The sequence below is a fragment of the Telopea speciosissima genome, chromosome 6 (assembly GCF_018873765.1).
Source record: "Telopea speciosissima isolate NSW1024214 ecotype Mountain lineage chromosome 6, Tspe_v1, whole genome shotgun sequence".
NCBI lineage: Eukaryota > Viridiplantae > Streptophyta > Magnoliopsida > Proteales > Proteaceae > Telopea > Telopea speciosissima.
The window spans coordinates 37930495-37954145 of record NC_057921.1 but is presented as its reverse complement, the minus strand read 5'-3'; the positions used below and the strand labels follow the sequence as shown (position 1 = coordinate 37954145).

General features: G+C 42.1%; 1 protein-coding gene across 2 annotated transcripts in view; it reads right to left on the bottom strand.

Moving 5' to 3' along the window:
• LOC122664292 (methionine aminopeptidase 1B, chloroplastic) overlaps window positions 1-23651 on the bottom strand; it is a 90949-nt gene that overhangs the window by 27831 nt on the left and 39467 nt on the right. Inside the window, exons 7-9 of one of the 2 annotated variants that reach the window (XM_043860047.1) lie at window positions 19991-20070; window positions 18591-18688; window positions 16155-16202 (exon numbers count right to left, since the gene is read on the bottom strand). In XM_043860047.1, coding sequence (XP_043715982.1) covers window positions 16155-16202; window positions 18591-18688; window positions 19991-20070 — 226 coding nt within the window. The remainder of the gene's footprint in view (window positions 1-16154; window positions 16203-18590; window positions 18689-19990; window positions 20071-23651) is intronic. The other variant, XM_043860048.1, reaches the window with a different exon arrangement.

Here is a 23651-nt window from a genome sequence, read left to right as displayed (position 1 = left end):
ACTGTGATCTTTGCCACAAGCTTTTCAGACCCTTTTTCAAACTCCCGAACACAACTTAACTCCTGACTCATTTCTGACATCTGTACTCTCAAGACTATGCTCTCCTCTTCTTGCTTGCTGCAAATCTCACTCCTTTGAATTACTGGAGCTTCTAGCTCATCAATGGTGACTCTGGACTCCTTCACCTGAGCTCTCAAACAATGAATAGCCTCATTTGCTCACTCTCATTGAGATCTCTGAAGGTCACTCTAAATCTCTTCCTTTCCAAGCTCAACTAATCCAGAGCTGAAATCAACTCTCCTTCTCAGTCAATCTGTGCCTGTATTTCATCAATATTAGATTCTTCATCAAGCTCTTCTATCTACTGATGTTCTCTTTCACCAGAAACCTTAAATGATCGATTGATTGTTCATTTTTGCCTACTTCTGAATGACTGCTCTTGCACTCATCTGATGATCTCTCAAATGCCTCATATATAGAATACTCAGTGGTTGACTGACCACAGACACTGATATCCATTCGTTGCGCATTCTCATAAACATAGTTCAAAATCTTGCCAAAATTTTGGATATTTCGGCCAGGCCGAGATGAGATGCTATGTCGAAATGAAAAAATGGAATATTTTGGAAATTTCAAAAATTTCAGAAATTTCAGTCTACAAAATGCACCGCTTCATTGAAATTTTGGTTATTTCGGTCATTTCAGCATTTTACACCCCCAAATGGCCAAGCAAAACTCATAAAAAAAATACAATGTTTCGGCGATCTCAGAAATTTCAGTCTCGCCGAAATGGCCTTCTGAGACGAGATTTAATACTATGCTCATAAAGGCTACACAAATTGTCCTACATTGCCTTAGCTGACTTGCATGATTTAACTTTGACGCTCTCACTATTTTGCAAGTCCAGATAGAATTGCCTTCCTAGCCTGTGAGTCAGTCTTTGATTTCTTCTTTGAAGCTTTATAGCCTTTCAAGACTGCCTCCCATATGTCATATCCCAAACTGCCAACATATGACACATTTTGTTCTTCCACAAAGGAAAATTTTGTCCATTATACTATGGTGCCATAGTAGAAGATATGCTCAAACCTTCACCTAATGCCATCTCTAACACTGTCAGATCTCTCGCAGGTGATTCATCCCCCTCCCCTCAGTTTCCTTAATATCAATCCAGTACCCAAGTTTTGAAAAATGATAATGCCCCCCCCTACTTTTTAAAGATTCTATCAATCGTACCCTAACCGTTAAAAAAAGCCATTAACTGATGACGTGGGCATGTCCAATTTTTTTAAAACCCCAAATTATCCTTAATCTAAATTAATTCCATTTTTACCCTCGTCAATCCCAAAATACCTTTTTTATCTTTTTTCCCCAAAAACCCTTTTTTGGTTTCTGTATCTTCTTCTTCTTCCTCGCATGCCTCACACCTGCAACATCAAAAAGATCTCCTTGAACTCTTTTGCATAAACGACGAACACCACCGCAAGATCTTCTTCTTCCTCTTATTCCTCTCCCCGTTTCTTCTTCTTCCTCTTCTTCCGCCAGCACCATCGTCATGGTCAAGCCTTTCTTTTCAAATTGATAGTCAAAGCAGAGAACTTATTCCATTGGTGCCAACTAAGAAACCTAAACAGATGTAATCATATGAAACAATAGAACAATGATGATCATCTCTAATGGAATAATACAATTTCAGATTTCTTTTTTTTTTTTTCAATTTTACTCCTATTGAAAAATCTATTCTTGATTCTAAATGAAAAGAACAAAATTCTTACATACAAAATCTAAAAAATACATACAAGATGTTCTGTTTGTCACTTTGTCTATATACCAATAATCTGAAACTCAATTTCTCTTTCTCATCCCTTCGTTTTGCTTTATGGGTAGACCTTCGTTTTGGTTGGGCATGAATCATTCAACCAAACAGGTTGAGAGTGTAGAGATAGAATTTCAAGAGAAAAAAAAAAAAAAAGAAAGAAAGAAGAATCTCAAAAGAGAACAACATCCGTGCCACCAAAATCGTCAGAATTGGCAATGGAATGATCGGACCACAATTCTCTGAGAAGCTTAAGCAGCAACTGTGCCTTGCGCTTGGCTTGCTCCGTGCAATCGCTCTGCACCAACAACAAGAGCTGCGTCACCACCCCTACACGCTACTGCATCCCTCTACAACTGCTCCGACGCCGAGCACAGCGACAGCAGAGCACCCGCTGCGTACTCTGTTGCCCTATCTGATATCTTCAATATGATCTTCACAAGAATTGGAACCGTCAACGCGTAGGAAGCGAAGGCCACGCAACTCGCCAATAACCGGCAGAGCAGCTCCACCGTCACCAAAGCTCGCTCCGTGTCGCACTTCTGGCGGAGGAAGCTTGCAAGTCGTCAATGGCGGAAGATGCTTGCTGGCGCCTTCTTCTTTCTCCCCCCTTCTTCTCTCTCTCTCTCTCGATTTCCCATGTTCTAACTTGGGAGAAAAAGGGTAATAACGTCTTTTCAAATGCCATTTTAACAGCGTTAGTCACCTAGGGTACTGTAAAATCCGCAATAAATTTAAATTTTTGGAACTTGTGTGATTTCAGGTTCCAGTTCCGTGTCGATGCTTGCTTCGATGCTATGGGTTACATTGGTCAAGGTCTTAGATCAATCCCCCGACACACCTATGGAGGATTCCAGGGAGACTTCTTCTCAACTTGCCCTTCTGGAGTCAGAGAACCCTAGTGGGGTCCCGCATCTAAGCTACCTGTTTCGGATCTGCTACCCTGAGGGCATGCAGAATCTTTCCCTTAACTAAACTCATTGTAAGTATGAAGTTACACGTATTTTATTATGTATGGTATGACCAATTAGAGTTATAGGGGTATTTTGGTCATTTTATCTCTGTGGGACCCACACCCTACTGGGAAATACTGTTTCCTATAATTACCCGAACCCGGATATTCCCTGATGTTATATGACATCATCCTATGGTTAGAATAAGGTAATAGGTACGAAATTCTGCCTAGAATCAGATTTGAGAACTAGTTTTAGAAACTGTTTTTCGTCTTAGCAACCAAACAGCCTTTAGTTGCAAATCTATATAAATAGAACCCCTTACCTAAATTCACTATTCATTAATCTTAAGGAGACTAAAATCGTTCCAGCCCTTAGAAGCTTAGAGAAGAAAGAAGAAGAAGAGAGCAGAAGGGAAATAGGAGATCTCCATGGGAGCTTGAACTTAGCTCTGGTTTGGGGAGCTTGAGAACCTTCATTTGGGACCTTGGAGCCTTGGAGCAGAGCTGCAACTGCTGTACCTACTGCTGTACTTTGGTAGGCTCTAATCCCTCTCCTTCCCAAATTCTTAGTCCTAACCATGCCTAACCCCATTTCAGTCATTAAAGCTTGCAAACCAAGCTTTGATAATAGAAGTTTGTTAAATTAAACATTGTTATGAACCCAAATTTGGTTCAAGTATGGCTGGAACATGAAAGCAGCCCTTAAAGACCCTAACCCTTAGCTGAATTGACCAAAAATTAGAACCCTAAAATTGCCAATTTGGGATTAAATGTTCAAAATCCCAAATTGATATTAAACCTTTGAAACTAAACTATTAATTAGACTGACCCACCTTAGGACAGCCTTAAAACACTGAATTTGGGGCTTGCATGTTAAGATCTGCCCCTTAACAGCAAAATCCCCAATTCTGGGACTTGAACCGGATGCAAAACCAGGGTTTGAACCGGTTGTCCGGTTCAGGTGCCCTGTGAATCCGGTTCAGCCAAAATGGACCAAAATACCCTTGACCCCTTGGATTGACCCCTGGCTGTATTCTGATCCCCAAAACTTGGTGATTTTCTGCTGTTTAGGGACTGTTTCAGCCTGTTCTTCGCTGATCTTGTCTGTGTTGCTGGGATCTTTGGAGGGTAGTTGTTAAAACCTGATCTATAGATTCAGGTAAGGGAATTTTGTCTTATTTTATGTGTGTTTGTTACTTAATTGTTATTTATTTTGTGTGCCATGTCATGTTTCATCAACAATACACTGTTCATGTAGTTTGTTAGCTTGTTTTTCCTTTGCACTAATTTGCATGTGATTCTAGGCTGCATTGGCATTTTGCATTCGCATTGATATTTATTATTACTGTTCAATTGATGAAAGTAAAGTACTGTTTATTCTTACAACTCAGCTATCCATACATGTTTCTTCATGCATAGATTGCACTGGGCTAGGCTGTTATATCATAACCCAGTACTACGCCCCTTACCAACAGGGGGTGAGGTGTTGGACAACCCGTGGTACAGCCGAAGGGTATGTGGGGGTACCATTCACTGTCCCATGTTAGCGTGTGTGCTCCGCTGTGGGAACAAACAGTAGGGTTGGTCATTGAGGGTCTATTGGGTTGGGTGCCTGGTGATATGCTTTCCTAGCGGGTCCTCACCATGGTAGAATGGTTTCGCTCGGGTGACCGACGTCTGGTTATGTGTTTCCGGGACCGAGGTTAGCATCTACCACAGTAGTACTTATACCCCATGAGACTTAGTATCTGTGCTAGGGGCATGCTAGAATTAGAACATATATCATGTTTATTGGATTTGTTTTGCATGCATTCCCTTATTGGGCTCAGTCGAGAGCTCACCCCCGTGGATCCTTATTATTTTTACAGATGAGGCTACCGTCGCTGCTGCTTGTATTTCTGTGGGGACTCCTTCTGTTCAGGATTCTCCTGTTGACTGTGGAGTTGTTACTTCTGTTCTGGTGGAGCACGATGCTTCGTGCTCCTGTGACGATTGCGCAGTCTCCTGATCTCCCAGACTAATCAGGCTTCTTCTTTCCTTTTTGTTATATCACTTTTGTAGTACCTATTGTATATAATCTTTTTGAGTTAGTGTTACATCTTTTGTGTACCGGCATTGTAACCCTGTTGTACATGAATGTTCATATATAAATATAAACTGTTATCACTAGTTTCCCTTAATTATTGTCTTCTGTCTTATAAAATTGCTTCCGCTGCACTTTAATTCAGTACATTGTGAATGAAACTGCGAATAGAGCATTGCATTGTGATCCTGGTTGGATATCTGGGACATCCTATCACACTTGGCCCTTATCAACCGGGCAGGGGTGTGACAGGTACGGTTGATAGAATCTTTAAAAAGTAAGGGGGGCATTATCATTTTTTAAAAATTGGGTACTGAATTGATATTAAAGAAACTTAGAGGGGAGGGGGATGATATTTTCCCTTATAGTATGGTGCCATAGTAGAAGATATGCTCAAACCTTCACCTAATGCCATCTCTAACACTGTCAGATCTCTCGCAGGTGATTTAGCCAATGAACGGGACCAAGCTCTAATACCAATTATTGGACTGAGATGGTTACTGAGAGGGGGGTGAATCAGTGAACCCAAAAACTAATCCATCAATCTCACAAATCTCAGGTGCTGATTTTACTGGCACTCAAACACAACTACTCAAACAAGCTGCCCACAATCATACACAACAACACAATCGTATGTACACCTCATCTCACAACCACTACAATGTGGACAGGTCTACCCGGTATAGCATACCCATCTTGCAGAAGCGCGCTCCAATATATATATATATATATATATATATATATATATATATATATATATAACTAACGTGGTTCAACAACTTGCCTATATATCCATGGAGCAAATGGACCACTTGACCTCAGCATAACATTCAACACTAATTTAACAGCGTCAACTGCAAAGAGCTACAAACCCTGCTTTTACATAGCTACAACTATGAAGGTTCAACCACATCTAGCTTTAGACAGCCACAACTGCCAAGGAACTACAACCGCTCTGTGTCCAACGCCCATTGGATACCCAAAATACAAATATTAAATAGGCTTATAAATGTATAACCTAGTTACAGCTCATAGAATGTGCAACTCCCTCCCACAACAAACCACAACTCACTCAAGCATTTAATCAAACAACTAACCTATAGTGAGTACAATGCAAATAGGCTTTACTAAAAAGGGTCACCTAGTACTGGTAACCTTTGGAGTTGCTGAAAATGGATGTCTCCAGTCAACAATGCACTCCCTTATCTTCCTTCTTCCTTCCTTTTCTTCTCTTCCCTTCTTCTTCCTTTTGTTTTATTAAGCCTTCTTACTCTACTCACCCTAGCCAAATCTTCGATGGATTCTTCAATCACCTTTTTGGAACGATGGATAGAACAACAACCCTCTCAAGAATGGAGAATAGCAATAGGGTGAATACATGGAAGCTCTCCCAAGTTCTCCCTCTTTCACATCTTCAAAATGAGCTCCATTCCTTCTTCTCTTCTCAAATCCCATCTAAGTATTCAAAGCATTTCTCAACCACAAATGTTCTTGCATTTGATGAAGCTTTTAGCATTCAAGAATGGATGATAGTTTAGAATTTTCCCATCTTCCCTTCCTCTCGCACTGCTCTCTTCTTCCCTTCTATTCTGTTCTCCACAACTTTCCATTTCATTTCTTCTCAGAAATCCCACTTTAAACTTGACAAAGACAATACCTATTTCCACCCTGATCAAACCATGTGTGGTTGGACCAGTTTCTGCGCACTGCCGGCAAAATGGCTATAACTCACTCTTCCAAAATCAGATTGAGCTGATTCCAACGGCATTGAAAAGAAGACTTAAATCTATACAGCTTTCATGTGTTTAGCTTCCTAATATTGTGCCAATAGGACAGCTAAACAATTCAGTGAAGTTGCTTTACATGCAAAGCCATATTCTGGGCATATACGCTGCCTCTGTTGTTCAGGCCATATCTCCTTCGTTTGGCCTTGGATTAATGAGATTTCAAAACCAATGGAAAGATGACTGACATAACTTCATTCATCATGTTTTGAGCTTCAACTCAGGTTTAGTGGCAGACTGGAAGGGGCTTAAGTTGGAGCTCGAAGTCACTAGATATGCAGAAATAGTGTTCTGTACAACTGTCATCTTCTCTGGCAACAGCCTCTCTGTGAAAGCAGGGGTACGGCTGCGTACATTATGACCCTCACCAGACCCCTCAGTGGCAGGAACCTCATGTACTGGGTACGCCCTTGTACAACTATGTCATCTTCACTGTCCATGTCATAACTCCTTCCTTCACTCCAAACTCTGTCCACATCACCATACTAGCTCTCTGCTGTCAACCATGTCCAGCTCATACAACTGTCCCATAGTTCGAGAACTCGCGAGATCTTGCCGAGTTTCTCGGTTTTTGGAAAAAACGAGACAAGACCTTAGGCGAGTCCCAAAAGTGTGAGATCTCACCAAGATCTCGGATCTCGGTTCGAGATCTTGTTTTGAACCATTTTTATGAGGCATCTTGTCCATATCTCACTGAGATCTCGGATCTCAGGTTGAGATTTCAGGTTGACACATGGAAATGATCAATCTACTATGTATTTATTAACCTAACTCGACAGAACTCTTATATGCTTGCTATGGAGCACTATATGAAACATTATAGCAACACTATGTCATGGGAAGACTATGTCACACTAGTGGGGACTGAATACTTGATTCAAAGTCATTTTATGTGATGATAGTTGTAACACTGTTATGATATATCACTTTAACATTTCTGATTCTTATTTAAGTTGTTTAGCTATTAATTGAATGTTTTGTTTGCTTTCTATTACTAAATTATGTGTAGAGTAGGGTATTTTAGCACATCATCGCCTACCAACCTATGGTCCGAAGTGAAACTCATATTTGGACTTTGTTTTTGCAAAATCTGATAGTGCTATTGTGTTTAAATGGCCTAAAATAGGCTGAATACCAAGTTTCAAACCCAAACTAGGTCTAAAACCCACTAAGATAAGGCTGCCAGTCGGGACAAAAAAAAAAAAAGCACCGACTCGCCGAGATCTCGACTCGACTCGACTCGGTTTTGGGAATTGGTTCCGAGATCCGAGTTTTAGAACCTTGAACTGTCCACAACACATGGATGACAGTTCACTTAGCATTCGACCACAATCAGTCAGTTGCCAACTGGTCGACCGATTCCATCAGCTGGTCCCCCTAACCTCTGCCCATTCAACTGGCCATAACTCGCTCTCTCCAGAGCTCAAATTGACTTGATTATTTTTTCAAATGAAATCTAACTCAAAGGGCTACAACTTTCAATGTTTACACACCTTCATCTTACGTTCAGTGCACGGATTCCAAAACTGACCTTGAATCTGACATATATGCAGAAACAGCTTCCTGAAGCACTCGCGCCATGTCTTATGACCAAGCCATAACTTCCAATTCCGATATCAGATTGATCAGATTCTTAAATGATTGGAAAGATAACTTAGAGATCTACCTTTCTTACCAACAGCTGCCTAGTGCAGTTGGTGAGCTGTGGTGCGCTTCATGCCCATGCTCACCAGGAGGTCTTGAGTTCAAGTCTCCTCGCTGGAACCTTTCCCCCTCCCTATTCCCCCCCCCCCCCAAAAAAAAAAAAAAAAAAAAAAAAAAAAAAAAAGAGTTCTACCTTTCTCATGTTTTGAGCTTCCACAGATTCCAAATAAAGGATAGCTCAAAAAATCTGTGAAGTTACTGCATGTAAAGAAACAGTGTCGAAACAGTGTTCTGAAACAGTATGTACCACAGCACTGGTGCAGCCTATAACCTCCTCATTCGACCTACTATTTTCCTGATTCTTATGCGGTTATGCCACATTAAAGATACCTTCAAGGGAAACAACTCCCCCTCTTTGGGGTTCAACTCAGAATGTGTGTAACACAGTTGAAACTGGGCTTGAAATCGCTGCATTAGCAAAGAACAGAGTTCTGAACTCTCATGTCATTCCTGATGTTGAAACCATAACTTTCAACTTAGACATCCAATAAACATGATTCCAGTTTTCACTCAAACCTGACTTGATTTCCTTGAAGTCTCATGTTTACCGATCCATGGTCAGACCAACATAAGAGAAGATATATTCATTCAATTTGTTGCCCTGACATGAAACCTGAAATCTGCTCACTTCAACCAAGGCATCCACCTTCTCAACTCCATCAAGCAACATCACCTCCTGCAAGCAAGGGCATACAGCTGTATCTTCTCACTAACACTATCTGTCAATCAGTCATTGACACTGCCGCCTGCCATAACACAGTACCATCTCACTGACATTGTCTGCTGCTGCTGCCTCATGCTACCAGCCTGCTTCCATTGCTCACTGCCTATGGATGATAGTCTACCGCATCTGCAGACTTCCTCATGCAGCTGCTCATAGCACCCAACTGATAACTGCCAACTGTAATTGAAGAAAACCAATCTCCATTGGCTTCCAGTTGTGCTAACTCTGCTAGCCTTAAGATTGATCATCCATATGCCTGCATCTCAGCTCAATTGAGTGAGTGTGTTGACCATCAAGAATATCAATACAAGCCCACCGCTCAACTGATCTTCCTGGCTGATTATGTTGACAATAATGACAACAGTAGTGAAATGCAAGCTGTGCTCAACATGAAACACTTCACTAATGTCAAAAATCAAAATGAACTCTATTTGTGAGCTGTTTTGATGCCAACCAATAATGCCCCCTCATCAACTCAATGTTAAGAATGTTTTCCCCTATAAGTAAAACCTGAGGAACAGCTAGCTAATGTTACAACTTTTGACCAAGGGATAAGCATTGCTCGTCTAAGAGATGCGTAGCTCATCTTGCACGTAATAGACATATATACACCAACCTAAGGAGGATCATCATAAGGGCAACATGATCATCCATTTTATACAGTACTAGTTATGTTTTACCTTTTTCTTTTTCTTTTTTTCTTGATGCTCATGTTTTAACTATTAACATCAAGAAAGAAAAAAAAAGGTAAAACATAACTAGTACTGTATAAAATGGATGCTCATGTTTTAACTATTAGAGGGCTCCGGCAAGTCTTCCCTCTTCACTTGCTCCGAAAAGGCATGTTCCTCTCCTCTAATGCCCTTGCGCTTGTAATATGTCGACTCTGCCTCCTTCTCTTCCCTCTCTCCCTCCACCTCCCCCTCCCTCTCCCCCCTTGGACCCCCTAGATGGTCAGCCTTCTCCTTAGTCTGGACTTTTTTCGCCTGCTACTGGCCCTCTTTCAGATGGACTTCCTCTGCATTTTGTCGCACCTGCTACTATCAGCTCTTCAAAAGTAGCCCTTTGTCCTCCTGATTTCCTGGATTCCAAAGCACAACTTTGGGAGAATTGCCTTCTTGGGCATTTCCTTGGCTCCAGGCCTCCCTTCCACACTGTCAAGGCTTCTCTAAGCAAACAATGGCGTGCCCGTGGTAACTTGGAAACCTTTCTCTTGGACAATGGATATTTCATTTTCAAATTCTCTTGCGATGCTGATAAATCTCGAGCACTTGAGGGTGGCCCTTGGCTTATTGGTAAAAAACCAATCTTTTTGCGACAATGGCATCGGCAACTGCAACTCCAGCGTGTGGATCCCTCTTCCATCCCTCTTTGGGTTACCCTCCCTGGGTTACCACTTCACTATTGGTGCACCGATGGCCTCAGCAATGTTGGTTCAATTATTGGTACTCCTCTCTTCTTCGATGTGAGAACCAAACGCAAGGACAGGTTGGCGTTTGCCAGGATTTGCATTGAGGTCTCAACGCAGGATCCTCTCCCATCCTTTATAACGGTGAAGGAAGGTGAGGACTTTTCTTTTGACCAGGAGATCCATTACGAGTGGAAGCCTCCTCTTTGCGAAGTCTGTAAAACATTTGGCCATGGTTCTTCTCTTTGCACTCCAAAGACGATCGACTTGCCTGCTGCTCCTCTTGCTGAGGACGCCATTGCCTCTGAAAATCCTATTTCCGCTGGAGGTGTTCGCCATGTCTCCCAGGGAAGACTTCGCTCCAGAATCCGGCACCGGAACTGTCGTCGGCAGGTCAAAGAGCCTTCGCTGCTTCTGGAAAAGCAGCCCCTCACCTGCAATCCGAACATAGTCTGTTGGCTAACGAGGATGACGATGCTTCAGACCTTGGCTCGTGCCCCGAAAAGCTCCATTTCGATGCTTTACCTCGTAGCAGATCCAGGATGTCGGAAATCCCCTCTGACGAGATTTCCTTGCTAGTCTCTCCTGACGCTGCTACTGGCGCTACTACATCGTTGCCGCTGAACTCCACTGCTACCAACCCTTTGGCGCTTTGCAGTGGTACAACGTCTGCTCCACAGACTTCCTCGGCTCCCCAGGCTCCGTGTTTGATTGTTACTGCCTTGACTCACGTTCTGAGTGAGACTTTGGTCTTAAAACCCTTTCTTCCTTCTACTGTGGGACCTACCAACTCCTCCTCTCACGTGCCCCACTCAAGCCCCCTTGCCTTGTCTGGCCTAGCCACTATTGACCCTAGGCTGGACCCCCCTCCACTTAAACTCCCTTTTCAGACTTCGGGTCTCAAACCCATCCTCTTCTCTTAACCCGACCGGTGAGCCTCCTTCTTCACCCGTTATTGCTTCAGTTCGTTCTTCTTTCCCACGTAGCTCTTCTTCCAAACTGGCCTGCTTAGCTACGCCCTTTGACTGCTCTTACCATAGGCGATATCGAAGTGAAACTCGCTCTAGGTCTATTCTGTCCAGACTCTCTGAGCCTTTGTTGCCCCTTCCCTCTCTCTTCCAATGATTCAAGGCTTTATTTGGAACACTAGGGGCTTGAACTCCCCCTCCAAACATGCTGTTGTGCACTCTCGGCTTTGGTCTTCTCGAGCCAATTTTTGCTGCCTCTTAGAAACCCATATAAAGAGCCTAATTCTGGCAAAATCATTATTTCTCTGGCCCCTGGTGGGTCTCTTCTCTCCAACTACCTCCACCATCCAAATGGCCAAATTTGGCTCCTTTGGGACCCTGCAAATTATCCATCTCTCTCTGTTCCTCTTCTTCCCAATACCTCCACCTTTCTTTTTCTGATTGCCTGGGCCACTTTTCTTTCTTCTTCACTGTGGTTTATGCCCACAATTCTCCCCCTCAAAGGCTTCCTCTTTGGTCTGATCTTCGTTCCATTGCTAGCCATATTGGTCCTCAACCTTGAGGTTTGGGTGGTGACTTCAATGTCATCAGGTATGGTTATGAAAAGCAAGGTGGTGACCATCTAGATTTAGAAGCAATAAATTCTTTCAATGATTGTATCGAAGATATTGGAGTGAATGACCTGAGGTGGTCTGGTTTTCCTCTTACCTAGAGCACCAAAAGGGCTGGTATTCATCGAATCTCCTGCAAGCTGGATAGAGTGTTGGTAAATGAGGACTGGCTTTCAGCTTTCCCCTCTTTCCATGCTTCTTTTGACAACCCTGACATATCTGACCATTCCCCCATCTCCCTTGCTATTCAGCCTTTCACCTCTTTTGGTCCCAAACCCTTCAAATTTTGTGACATGTGGACCTCTCACCCTTCCTTCTTACCCACTGTTCAAGAAGCTTGGACCAAACCTGTCTTTGCTTTCACCACTCCCCTTATTGCTCTATCCAAAAAGCTTAGAAATGTCAAAGTAGCCCTTAAAGATTGGAATACCAACACTTTTGGTAACATTCCCCAGCAGGTTATAGATTGTAAGGCAAAGCTGGCCTCTATTCGGCTTCGGTTGCAGGCTGATCACTTCAACACTGCCTTAGCTACTGAGGAAAAAGAGATTTCAGCTGAGCTCTCCTCCTTGCTTGCTCGTGAAGAAAGTTTTCTCAAGCAGAAGTCCAGAACCAAGTGGTTAGACCTGGGAGACTCCAATACTGCTTACTTTCATCGTTCTTTGAAAGCCAGGGTCAATTACAACTCAATTGTTAAACTCACAGCTCAAGATGGTTCTACTGCTACAACAGTTAAAGATATAAAGCACTTGGCAGTTCAGCACTTTATGGGTCTCTTTAGCTGCCCTCAGTTGGTCTCTACTCCTATCCTGAATGATTTGCTCAACAAGTTCATTTCCTTGGCTTCGTTTGATTCTTTGAGCTCGACTCCCAAAGAAGATGAAATAGTGGCAGCCATCCATTCCCTCAAGGTGTCGGGTGCTCCGGGTCCGGATGGGTTTAGTATGGGCTTTTTCTTAGCTACTTGGGACATCATCAAGCAAGACCTTATTGCAGCTATTAAAAGTTTCTTCTTTAATCCTAATCAGGTCAAGGGCATCAATCACACTTTCCTATGCCTTATCCCCAAAAAGGAGGGAGCAGCCACTATGAATGACTTCAGGTCCATTGCTCTTTGCAATTTGCTCTACAAATTCATTGCCAAGATTCTAGCTCGGAGGCTTAAAAGTGTAGTGGATCTTCTTGTCAGCGACAACCAATCTGCCTTCATCCCTGGTAGAAACATCTCGGACAACATTCTTCTTTGCCATGACACTGTCAGAGGGTTTAATAGGAAAAATCACTCTCCTGCTATTCTCCTGAAGATTGACATCCATAAGGCTTTTGATTCTCTTAGGTGGGATTTCATCAGGCAAGTTATGACCTTAATGGAATTTTCAACTATCTTTGTCAACTGGATTCAGGCTTGTATCTCCTCCCCAAGGTTCTCAATTTTAGTCAATGGCAGCCCGGCAAGGTATTTTGATGCTTCTGTGGGGATTCATCAATGCTGCCCTCTATCCCCTTACTTGTTCACCTTGGCTGTGGAAGTCCTCTCCAGGAAAATTCAAATTAGTACTGATCAGCACTTCATTTCTCCTTTGCCCAAGTGTAAAGCTCTCAAGCTAACACATTTGGCGTTTGCTGACGACCTGATGATTTTCTCAAAGGCTTCCATTGCTTCTCTGGATTCAACTTTGCTCTGTCTCTAGCACTTTCACGAGCTATCAGGACTCCGCATCAACCCTTCAAAGTCTCTGATGTTCTTTGTTGGGGTTTCGGATTTGGACAAGGTGGTTTTCATTGACAAATCTGGTTTTCAAGAGGGGCATCTTCCTGTCAAGTATTTGGGGCTCCCTTTAATTCCTGCTTGGCTTTCCGCTCACCACTGTTCCCCGATGCTTGATATCATCCGCAAAAGACTTCAGCTGTGGAAAGGTAGACTTCTCTCTTATGCAGGCAGATTGGTCCTTATTAGATCAGTTTTGGAATCTTCCTATATCTACTGGTCTAGCTGCTTTGGGCTTCCTCAAGCTACTATCAAGTCCTTGGAAATTCTTCTGGCCTCCTTCCTCTGGAAGGGCAATGATTCTTGAAGGTTCCTCCACCCTATTAGCTGGGCTGCTGTGTGTCTTTCAAAGAAGGCGGGTGGCTTGGGCATTAGAAGAATCAAAGAAGTGAATATACTGGTATCATCAAGCTCATTTGGAAGATTGCCTCTAAGCAGAAAAGCATCTGGGTTGACTGGATTTACTCGGGCCCTCTTCAGCAGGACTCCATCTGGACGGCTTCAACTTCCTCAGATTCTTCTTAGGTCTAGCACAAGATCTTAGACTCCCGCCATCTAGTTCTTCACAATATTCACTCTCAGATTGGAGATGGCTTGTCATCCTATCTCTGGCTTGATCACTGGCACCCGCAGGGGATCCTCATCCACTTGATAACTCCGAGAATCATTTATGCTTCTGGTCTTCACAGGCTCTCCTTGGTAGCAGACATCCTCGACCAGCATGGTGGTTGGCCCCCTCCTCCTGCCTCCTCTCCGGAGCTTACTCACTTCTGGAACGAGCTTCCCTCCATTTCCAGAAGACTCTGGGGTCGAGGCGACTGTGTCACTTGGTTGGCAAGCAATTCAAACTCTTTCTCCTCCAAATCAGCTTGGGATCTTATTCGTCAAAAAGGTCAATTAGCTCCATGGAGAAAGCTTCTTTGGTTCAAGCATCATATCCCTCGGCATTGCCTACCGCTTGGAGGATCTTCTCCAAATGTCTCCCAACCCTAGCTTTCCTCCATCACCGGCATATCCCAGTTTCGACCTCTTGTTGTCTCTGCTAGAACTGTGTGGAAGACTCTGATCATCTCTTCTTTAAGTGCCCTACTGCGAAAGGAATTTGGAAAGGCATCTTGGCTAAATGCTGGCCGGCCCCTAGAAGAATTCTTCCCTTCTCCCGCGAATGGATCTGGATCGACATGACTTTTGCAGGGTCCTCTATTTGCGACACGGTTGGAAAGTTCGCTTTTTGTGCTACTCTAAATCACATTTGGATGGAACGTAATATCAGGAAATGGATCACCAACTCGAGGTCTTATCAGCAGATTTGGGATTCTATTTCCTTTGAAATTAAGGCGAAATTATCGTCTGTTCCTCCTTCATGTCTTGATACCCCAAGGAACAAACTCATTGTTGTCTCCTGGGGCCTCTCTTCTGTCTCTCTTGTTGGTTCCAGCCCTCCCTTGTGAGGATTAGGTTCCTGATTCTTTGTTTTGTTGCTCCCCTTTAGGGGCCCTGTATATTTTTTCCTCTTTGGTAATGAATTTCTTATTCACCCAAAAAAAAAAAAACCTATTAGAGGTATTTTGTCCGGTGTAAGCAATCTTGGATTTGTTGGAAAGCTGGTTTTGTGTTCTACCTAATACAAAAAGTCTCATGTAAAAATAATATCATTTGATCAATCAAATTTCTTAGAGAACAAAAATATTTCTCTAAATCGATAGCAGGTTAATTACTTATTGATAAGATCATATTTTCTAACGACAGTATAAACCAAAGACTAGGTATGCCTGAAAATGACCAATTCCAAGAACATATAAACCAAATGTATGTTTTGATTGTTTCAAACTTCCAATAGCTTGCATCTTCAATTCTGTTGTCTTCTATTTCAATGTTGATTTTTGATGACTTGATGTAGCTTAATATTGATTTTTGATGACTTGATGTGGTTTAATGTTGATTTTTGATGATATAAGGCACCTATTGTAGCATACTAAATAATGTTAGAAATGAGGGGAAATAAAAAATAACACTTGGGCCCCTTGATGTTGCCTAGGCGGGCACCTTGTCCCCTAAGCGCTTAGACACGCCTCCACCATCTTGGGTCGCCTTGCCGCCTTGACAACTATGCATAAGACTAGTGCAATATGGTGGGAAATTTTTCTCTCTCACTCTCTATTCGCTCTTCTCCAAACCTTTTCTTCCTCTCTTCTGAATCCTCTTTTCTTTCTTTATAGGTCAAAACCATTAGTAACAAGTTTCTAGTGATTATTTTAAGGATAAAAAATGCCAAAGTAATATACAAACATAAATATTTCCATATTATTGGACATAGAAAATCATGTACTCACCAATGGTAAATGTTTGACCCTCAACCATACAACCAGGTTTGTCATTGCCTGTTCAACAAGAAGAAATGTCATTTCACATGAATACCACGACTAAAAGATACAAATTGCATACCATGTACTAACCAATAGAATTTATCTACTAGCCAATGCAGGTAAAATCCAGACCCAAATTTACAGCATGGGTATGTAAGTCATATAATTCACATGCTATCATTTTGGTTAAACTAACAATCACCTAAGCTGTATTTGCTATTTTACTAGATTCTCAGTGAATGTTCCTGCATTCTTAAATCTGCGCAAGAACCATTACATTAATCATTATAGCTTCATTAAGCCAGTTTTCTCCTACAATTCCTTTCCTTTTTAATTTTGAACTTAGTTTTCGCCTTCTTGTTTTCTTCCTATCCTTAAAATTGAGAAAAAAGAGTACGAGGGAGCATGTAAATAAATTTATAGAGCCACCTAAGTAAATAACTTTCTGATGTTTTAGAATCAACTTAGATAAGAGAGATATTAAGATTTGGATCAATGTCGTCATAACGGTTTAGTATAGATTTCTTACTTCCCCCTGTTCATACAAGCTAGTAAGAAAACATTTCTAAATTGAGATTTTTAGTAACTGAATATAAAAAAATTTTGGGATTAGAATTACACAACCCTCCAATAGTCTCGAGAAGCCTTTATAGGTGCAGATAGGTAGTGGCTCAAGGATGTGAATACAGAACCAACAATTAGTGTTCCTTCTCCATTCCATTTTACTAAACTCTTCGGATTGGATACTGAAATGTCATGGAGGGTCCTCACAGCTAACAAATGTTAAGAAAAATCTAATTCTGCCAAAACTGAACGGTTTTGTAGAGAGAGTATATCTTGTAGAGAGCTTTGGCAGTGGATGATGGAGCTTCTGAATAGAAGCATAAATTGTGGAGGAAAGCATCCACCTTAGCTTATACATTGTATGACAACTCAGTAACTCTATTTTTCTTTTAAATTAATTCCACCTGGTGTGGATCATTCCAACCAACACAGAAGAGGTTCTCAAGGTCAAGGGCCAATGAGTTAGAGAGAATTATTTTTGGTTAATAAATACCTAACTCACTCACTGGTTAGACAGAGCAAAATGGAAATCAAAGGACCAACAATGAAACTAATCATTTTTGCAAGCAAATAATCAAGACTTGGTAGTCCCATGAATTGATGTATATTTTCCTTCTTTTGGGAAATGTCTTTGATAGGGGGGCAAGTTTGGCCCTGTCGGGCCGAGCCCGCCCTGAACCCGAACAGGGCCTGGGCTGAGATACCCTGGCCCTGAGGACAGGTCAGGGCCGCGAATTTCTGGCCTTGAGTCAGGGAAGGGCCGGGCCGAGCCCGGGCCAGCCCAGCCCGACCCTCTTCTTCTTCTTCTTCTTCTTCTCCCCGGTCTGGCTCAGACCCTGCATCTCCCTTCCCCCCTCCCTGAAAGAGTTGGACCAGAAATTCATATTTCATCTTCCACATGCTGAAGACTAAGATGGACAAGGAACTACATCATGGGTGTCCACTGTCCAATGGCTTTTAATTTCAATTTCAATTGTTCTTATTGAATTCTGATATGATATCTCAAAGCCTATGATGTTCTATACATATTTCTAGTCCCGAGGGGGGGAATGAGGTGCGTAGATCTTTAGCAAATGTATGAGTGCCAATATTTTTTCATCTGTAATTGGTAAATCCTTTATTTGAGTTAGCGAGTTCCAATCAATAAACAAATCTGGCGGCTTGTTTAGAAGGCCCAAATCAATACTCCTCATGCCTAAGGTTAGCCCGGCCCGACCTTGACGGCAGGGCAGGGTTGAACTGTCGGTGCCGATAAGGGTTAGCCGGGCCCGACCTTGAGGGCGGGACAGGGTTGAACTTTTCAGGCCCTTAGTCAGAGCTGGGCCAAAGCCATTGTAACAGAAAACAACTCTGACTACAAATAGATATGAACCCACTCAATGTATAATAGAACCCTCTTAACCAGTAACCACATATACCACTTAACAAACCTACTTAATGACATAAACATCAACACCAAGACATATCCCAAGTGAGGCCCCAGCAAAAGAAAAAGGCAAAAAGGAAAAGAAAAAAAAGAGGGGGGCAGATATGACCCTAATAGTTTTTGTTCTGCATCATATTTTTCACTTCTATTTATTTATCTCATAATAATAAAACATTTGGTGTAATTAATAAAAATGCACGTATAAATATGGCATTTACAGTCCTTTTAGCCGGAGGACTTCTTTTTCTTACATGTCAATATCTTTGCTTTTTTCTTTTAGTTTATCTAATAGTAAATAGTTATTTTATGTAATTCTATCTCAAAGATTTCTAAACCACTAAAAAACTCAATTTTCAGAAAAATACAATGGAGTTTGCCAATGTGAAAGAATTGAAACTCAACCGGTCACTTACGGTAATGCAATATAATTGGTTCAGAGTGAAATACAGTTCCTACACCATGCCCGACAAAACGATCCACCACTCCAAAGCCAAATTTTTCAGCATGCTCACTGATATTTGGATCCAAATACTATGTTAAATTCATACCAAAAAAAATAACAAATACTATGTCAAATGAAAAGCGCAAAGACAATTAAACCTCTCGGTAGAAGCAACATAATGAAAAAAGAAAGGAGGAGATTTTGGCCAAGACACAGTATATAGCAAGATCAAATTAATGTCTAGCTACTATCACATATATCACACTGCAAGTCCGCAACAATGCTAAATTAATGTTCCCTTTATCCTCATCAACCATTGTGACATGAATTGGCATAGATTCAACATAATAATTTTTCAGATGTTTAGTGGTTTCTTTTGTCGTTGTACGTGCACGAACCACCTCAACAAAATTGTATGTCTGTCTGTGGCTGAGAGGAAAGGTGTGTTACACGACTATGTGTGTGTGCCAACTAATAAAATTGGGAGTGCCCCAACTAGTTACAGTTGCTTGTGTTTATGCCGGGATAGCTACAGTAATTTATTGTTAATGAGGGGAGTGTTACAAACAAAATGGTTGCTAGTGGGACAGTGCTAGAATATCAGCTCAAGGCAGCATCAGTTCTTGGCAGCAAGTTTGAGTAAGTGCCAGTGCGTGTGTAGTGAGTGCCATTATCTTGGGGATCATCAATGTGACTTGGGGAATAGTTGTGGGAGCAAAATTTGGGAGAAAATTTTGTGACCCTGATTCACCCCCACCTCTCAACGTCACCCTGGGAACAACACATACATATTCAGCTGATATATGCAGTTATTTGCCTGCGAAATTTAATAAATATATAGTTTATTAATCTCAAGTCGACAGTTAGACAAACATCCATGAGAAGCATAACTACCAACAAAAGATAAAGGAAAAAATGGTTCTATTCGGTTCATAATGATTTGCTACCCATAGAAAAGATACTATCAATCAAATTATGTACAAATAAACACCAATAGATCCTATAGTTACGGATAAATAAAAAGGGATGATGTTAGAAAAATTCTGCCTGATTTACTCCTGAAAGCTAGCGCATCAACCAAAATATGAACACAGTAGGTGAAGTGCATAGTTGAAAATATTAACTTCTTATCATGTTACATAAATGACTGAATGCCTAAATGCTTCAAGACAGAGTAAGATACAATTAGACATGCAACATAGAGACCATACTATAGGGTAAACACATTACACATCCAAAGAGATAGTCAAATTAAATTTTAGTTCTCTACGTTGCTAGAGTGCATTAAAATTCCTTGTTAGTTATCGTTGATAGTCTTCCAATTAATGAGAAAATAATCCATCTAACATATAATGAACATAAGCAATGGACCTTATCCTCTTTCCAATTTTTTTAAAGCTAGCACCATCCTTGCATACAGCTATGGCCCTTTCCATGCACTCTTCAGTAACCTGATACACAAGAAAATGTCAAACTAAAATCAAGATCTAAATCACCAAAAAAATTGCTAGTGATAGACTGGGGAGCATTTGGTGCCAGGAGACATGAGGGAGGGTTTAAAAGACATTTACCAAGACCAAACAATGCCCCAGCTGGAGGCCCAGAATACCCAGTTCACATTGCAGGGAGACCGTGATGGTAATGGAGAAGATTGCAAAGGGAGTAGCAATGGTCGGTGGCTGGTGGTGCAAGAGAGCGGATGCATTGGTAGAAAGAAGTGACGAGAGGAGTGATGTTATCAGAGTCAATGCTGTCATCTTGCTAAAATCTGAAGGGTTTTAAAAATGAAAGTAAACCCCCAGTGGGCAGTTAGGTGTCTCTCCTGTGTCTCATAACTGGTAAGACATGGGCCTACCAAACAAGAGAAGTCCAGTTGGCCAAAAGAATATTTGGCTGCTAAACAGAATGAATGATGACTTGTGTCCCAAGGGATCACAGTCAAGTTCTATTTATAATAAAAGAGGAAAGTTACAAGAATACCCAAATTACAACACTCCCCCTCAAATTGGTGTATATATCTCACACATGCCCAACTTGTACACAATAGAATGAAACACCTTACTCCTAAGCCCTTTGGTGAAGATATCGGCAGTTGATCACCAGATTGAACAAAGGGAACACATATAACTCCTTGATCCAGTTTCTCCTTGATGAAATGGCGGTCTATCTCCACGTGCTTCGTCCTATCATGCCAAACAAGATTGTGGGCAATACTAATAGCAGATTTGCTATCACAGTACAATGTCATGGGAGAGCTGGTACTAACACAAAGATCATGAAGAAGACGCTTAAGCCACAAGGTTACCTCCTACAAAGGTACAATAGCCAGATGTGGAACTTCGATCATCAAGAGAGCCTGCATGGTTGCCATCAGTGAAGGCCTCTATACGCATGTGACTATGAGGAGAAAAAAGAACCCCTTTTCGTGGTGCTGAATTCAGGTACTTCAGAATACGATACACAAAATCCAAGTGAGTTGAGTATGGGTCATGCATTTACTGACTCACTAGACTCACAGCATGAGCAATATCTGGTCGAGTATGAAAGAGATATTTCAATCTTCCCACCAGTCGCTGATAGCCTCTTTTGTCAACTGGCTCACCATCTTTGCCCTACAAATGTGTTTGCTTCAAGAGGAGTATCAACAGGGCAACAGCCAAGCATCTCAGTCTCAGATAGGAGATCCAAAGTGTTGAGATGTGTTACCCGATATTATAAGGGTATTTTGGGTTTTTTATTTATGCTTTATTTATGTACTTTTGAACAAGGGTAGGATTGTAATTTGGGCTGTGACACTGTTCTCGTGAACAGTGTCGTGAACAGTGTTGCCCTTTGTAATCTCTTTTATTATTATTATTATAAATAGAGAGCTTGACTAATCTCATTGATCATTCAAGCCATTCACGAAATTCCTGTTTTGTTAACATGGCATCAGAGCCAAATACACTCTGATCTAGGTTTTCAAAGCCCACCTCCCTCCCTTCGATTTTTTTCTCCTTCCCTCCATCGAGCTTCTTCCCTTCTTCTTTTCTCCTTTCTTTTGGTTCTTCTTCTCCCATTAGGGCAGCACTACTGAGGTGATCGTAATGATCTAGCTGCTGCCCCAATATACCTCCTTTTTTATGCCTCTTTTTTGGATCAAGTGGAGCTGAAGCACTGTCTGCGATTTGAAGATTCCTATTTTTTTTGGAGATCAGGCCTCTAGATCTGTTTCGGCTGCATCTTCTATTGTGGGATCTTTATTTGATATTGTTCTCAGCCCCTATTCACTTCATCAGATTGGTTGAAGACCCCAGCCCCTTATCGATCTCTCTTCTCAGGGTTTTTTTCAAAACCTTGACATTAATCGATCTTGGGGTTGGGCTGCTTGGTTCTGCTGCATCTGATTGGCACCCTTGCTTGCCTTCATTCGACATCATTCCCAGCCTACATATCTGAGATTTTTTGCTCCAATACAGCCCTTTTCTATTGGGGGTCGATTCCAGAATTTTTTTGGATATTTTTTGGCTGTTTGCTGCTTCATTGAAGATTGGTTACCTGCTGCAATGACTGGTTCAGATTCTTCTTCGGCCTCTTCTGGCATTGATGGCCAGCCCCGGACTGATTTTCTTCCCCTTGCTGCCCCAATCAAACTTGATGGCTCCAACTACCTGAAGTGGTCTTGGTCTACCTATTTGACGATGGCGGCCGTGGCCTCACTGGCCATCTTCTTGGGACAACAACTAAACCAGTGGAAGAGGGTTCTCAGCTCAACAAGTGGTTATCGAATGATGCGATGGTGATGTCCTACTTGATCCATTCTATGCAAGGGGATATCTCAGACAATTTTCTTCCATTGGACACTGCCCATACTATCTGGAATGGTGCCAAAGAGACTTATGGTCGCACGGGGAATGATGCACAGGTCTATGAGATTAGAAAGAAGGCTAATGCCACTACCCAACAGGAGCTCTTTGTCTCCAAATACTATGCTGCCCTCAAGAACATGTGGCAGCAATTGGATCATTACTCCGACTATCAGGCCCTCTCATCACTACGATCTGCTGCCTATCGCAAACACGTTGACAAAATACGTGTCTATGATTTTTTGGCTAGACTAAATATGGAGTTTGATCCTATTCGGGTGCAAGTACTTGGGCAGTCTCCTTTTCCATCTCTAGAACAGGTCTTTGCCTTGGTTCATAATGAGGAATCTCGTCAGGCTGTTATGTTGCATTCCTCTACTGTTGATCGCTCCGCCTTGCAAGTTGCTTCCAGTACTCCTTCTCTTACCACTACTGATGGTGGTACTGCTGTCCCTAATGGTCCTGTCAAGTGTGAACACTGCAACAGCCTCTATCATACTAAGGCTCAATGCTGGAAGCTCCATGGGAAGCCTGCTGATTTTGAGGAAAAGAAAGCCCGTGGGAAGTTTAAGCCCAAGGCTCATATGGCTGATTCTCCTACTCCTGCTGCTGCTGCCCCTTCATCTGACATTGGGCTTACTCAGGATGAGCTCCTAGCTTTCCGTCGCATGCTACAAGCCTCTTCCGTTGCCTCCGTTACGGCATCTACACCTGCTGCCCCTCCTGGTTCTAATTTTGCCTCAGGTACTCCAGTCAGTAGTTTGTGTGCATCGGCTGTATCCAATCCTTGGATTATAGATTCCAGTGCCACTGACCACATGACTGGCTCCTCCCATGTATTTCATCTTTATTCTCCATCTTCTGCCAAAGACAGTGTTCGAGTAGCTAATGGTTCCCTTTCTCCTATTAATGGGAAGGGTTCTATACGCTGCTCTCTTACCCTTTCATTAAAATCTGTTTTGCATGTTCCGTCCTTTTCTACTAACCTTCTCTCTATTAGTAGTCTAACTAGAGATCTGAACTGCAAACTAACTTTTTTCCCTTCTCATTGTGTCATACAGGATCTGGAGACGGGGCGGGGCGTACGATTGGGGGTGGTAAGATGCAGGGTGGTCTCTACTTACTTGACCCGGGTCAGCCTTCTACTTTGCATTCAGCTTCCTCTACAGCTCATCATTTACAGTCCA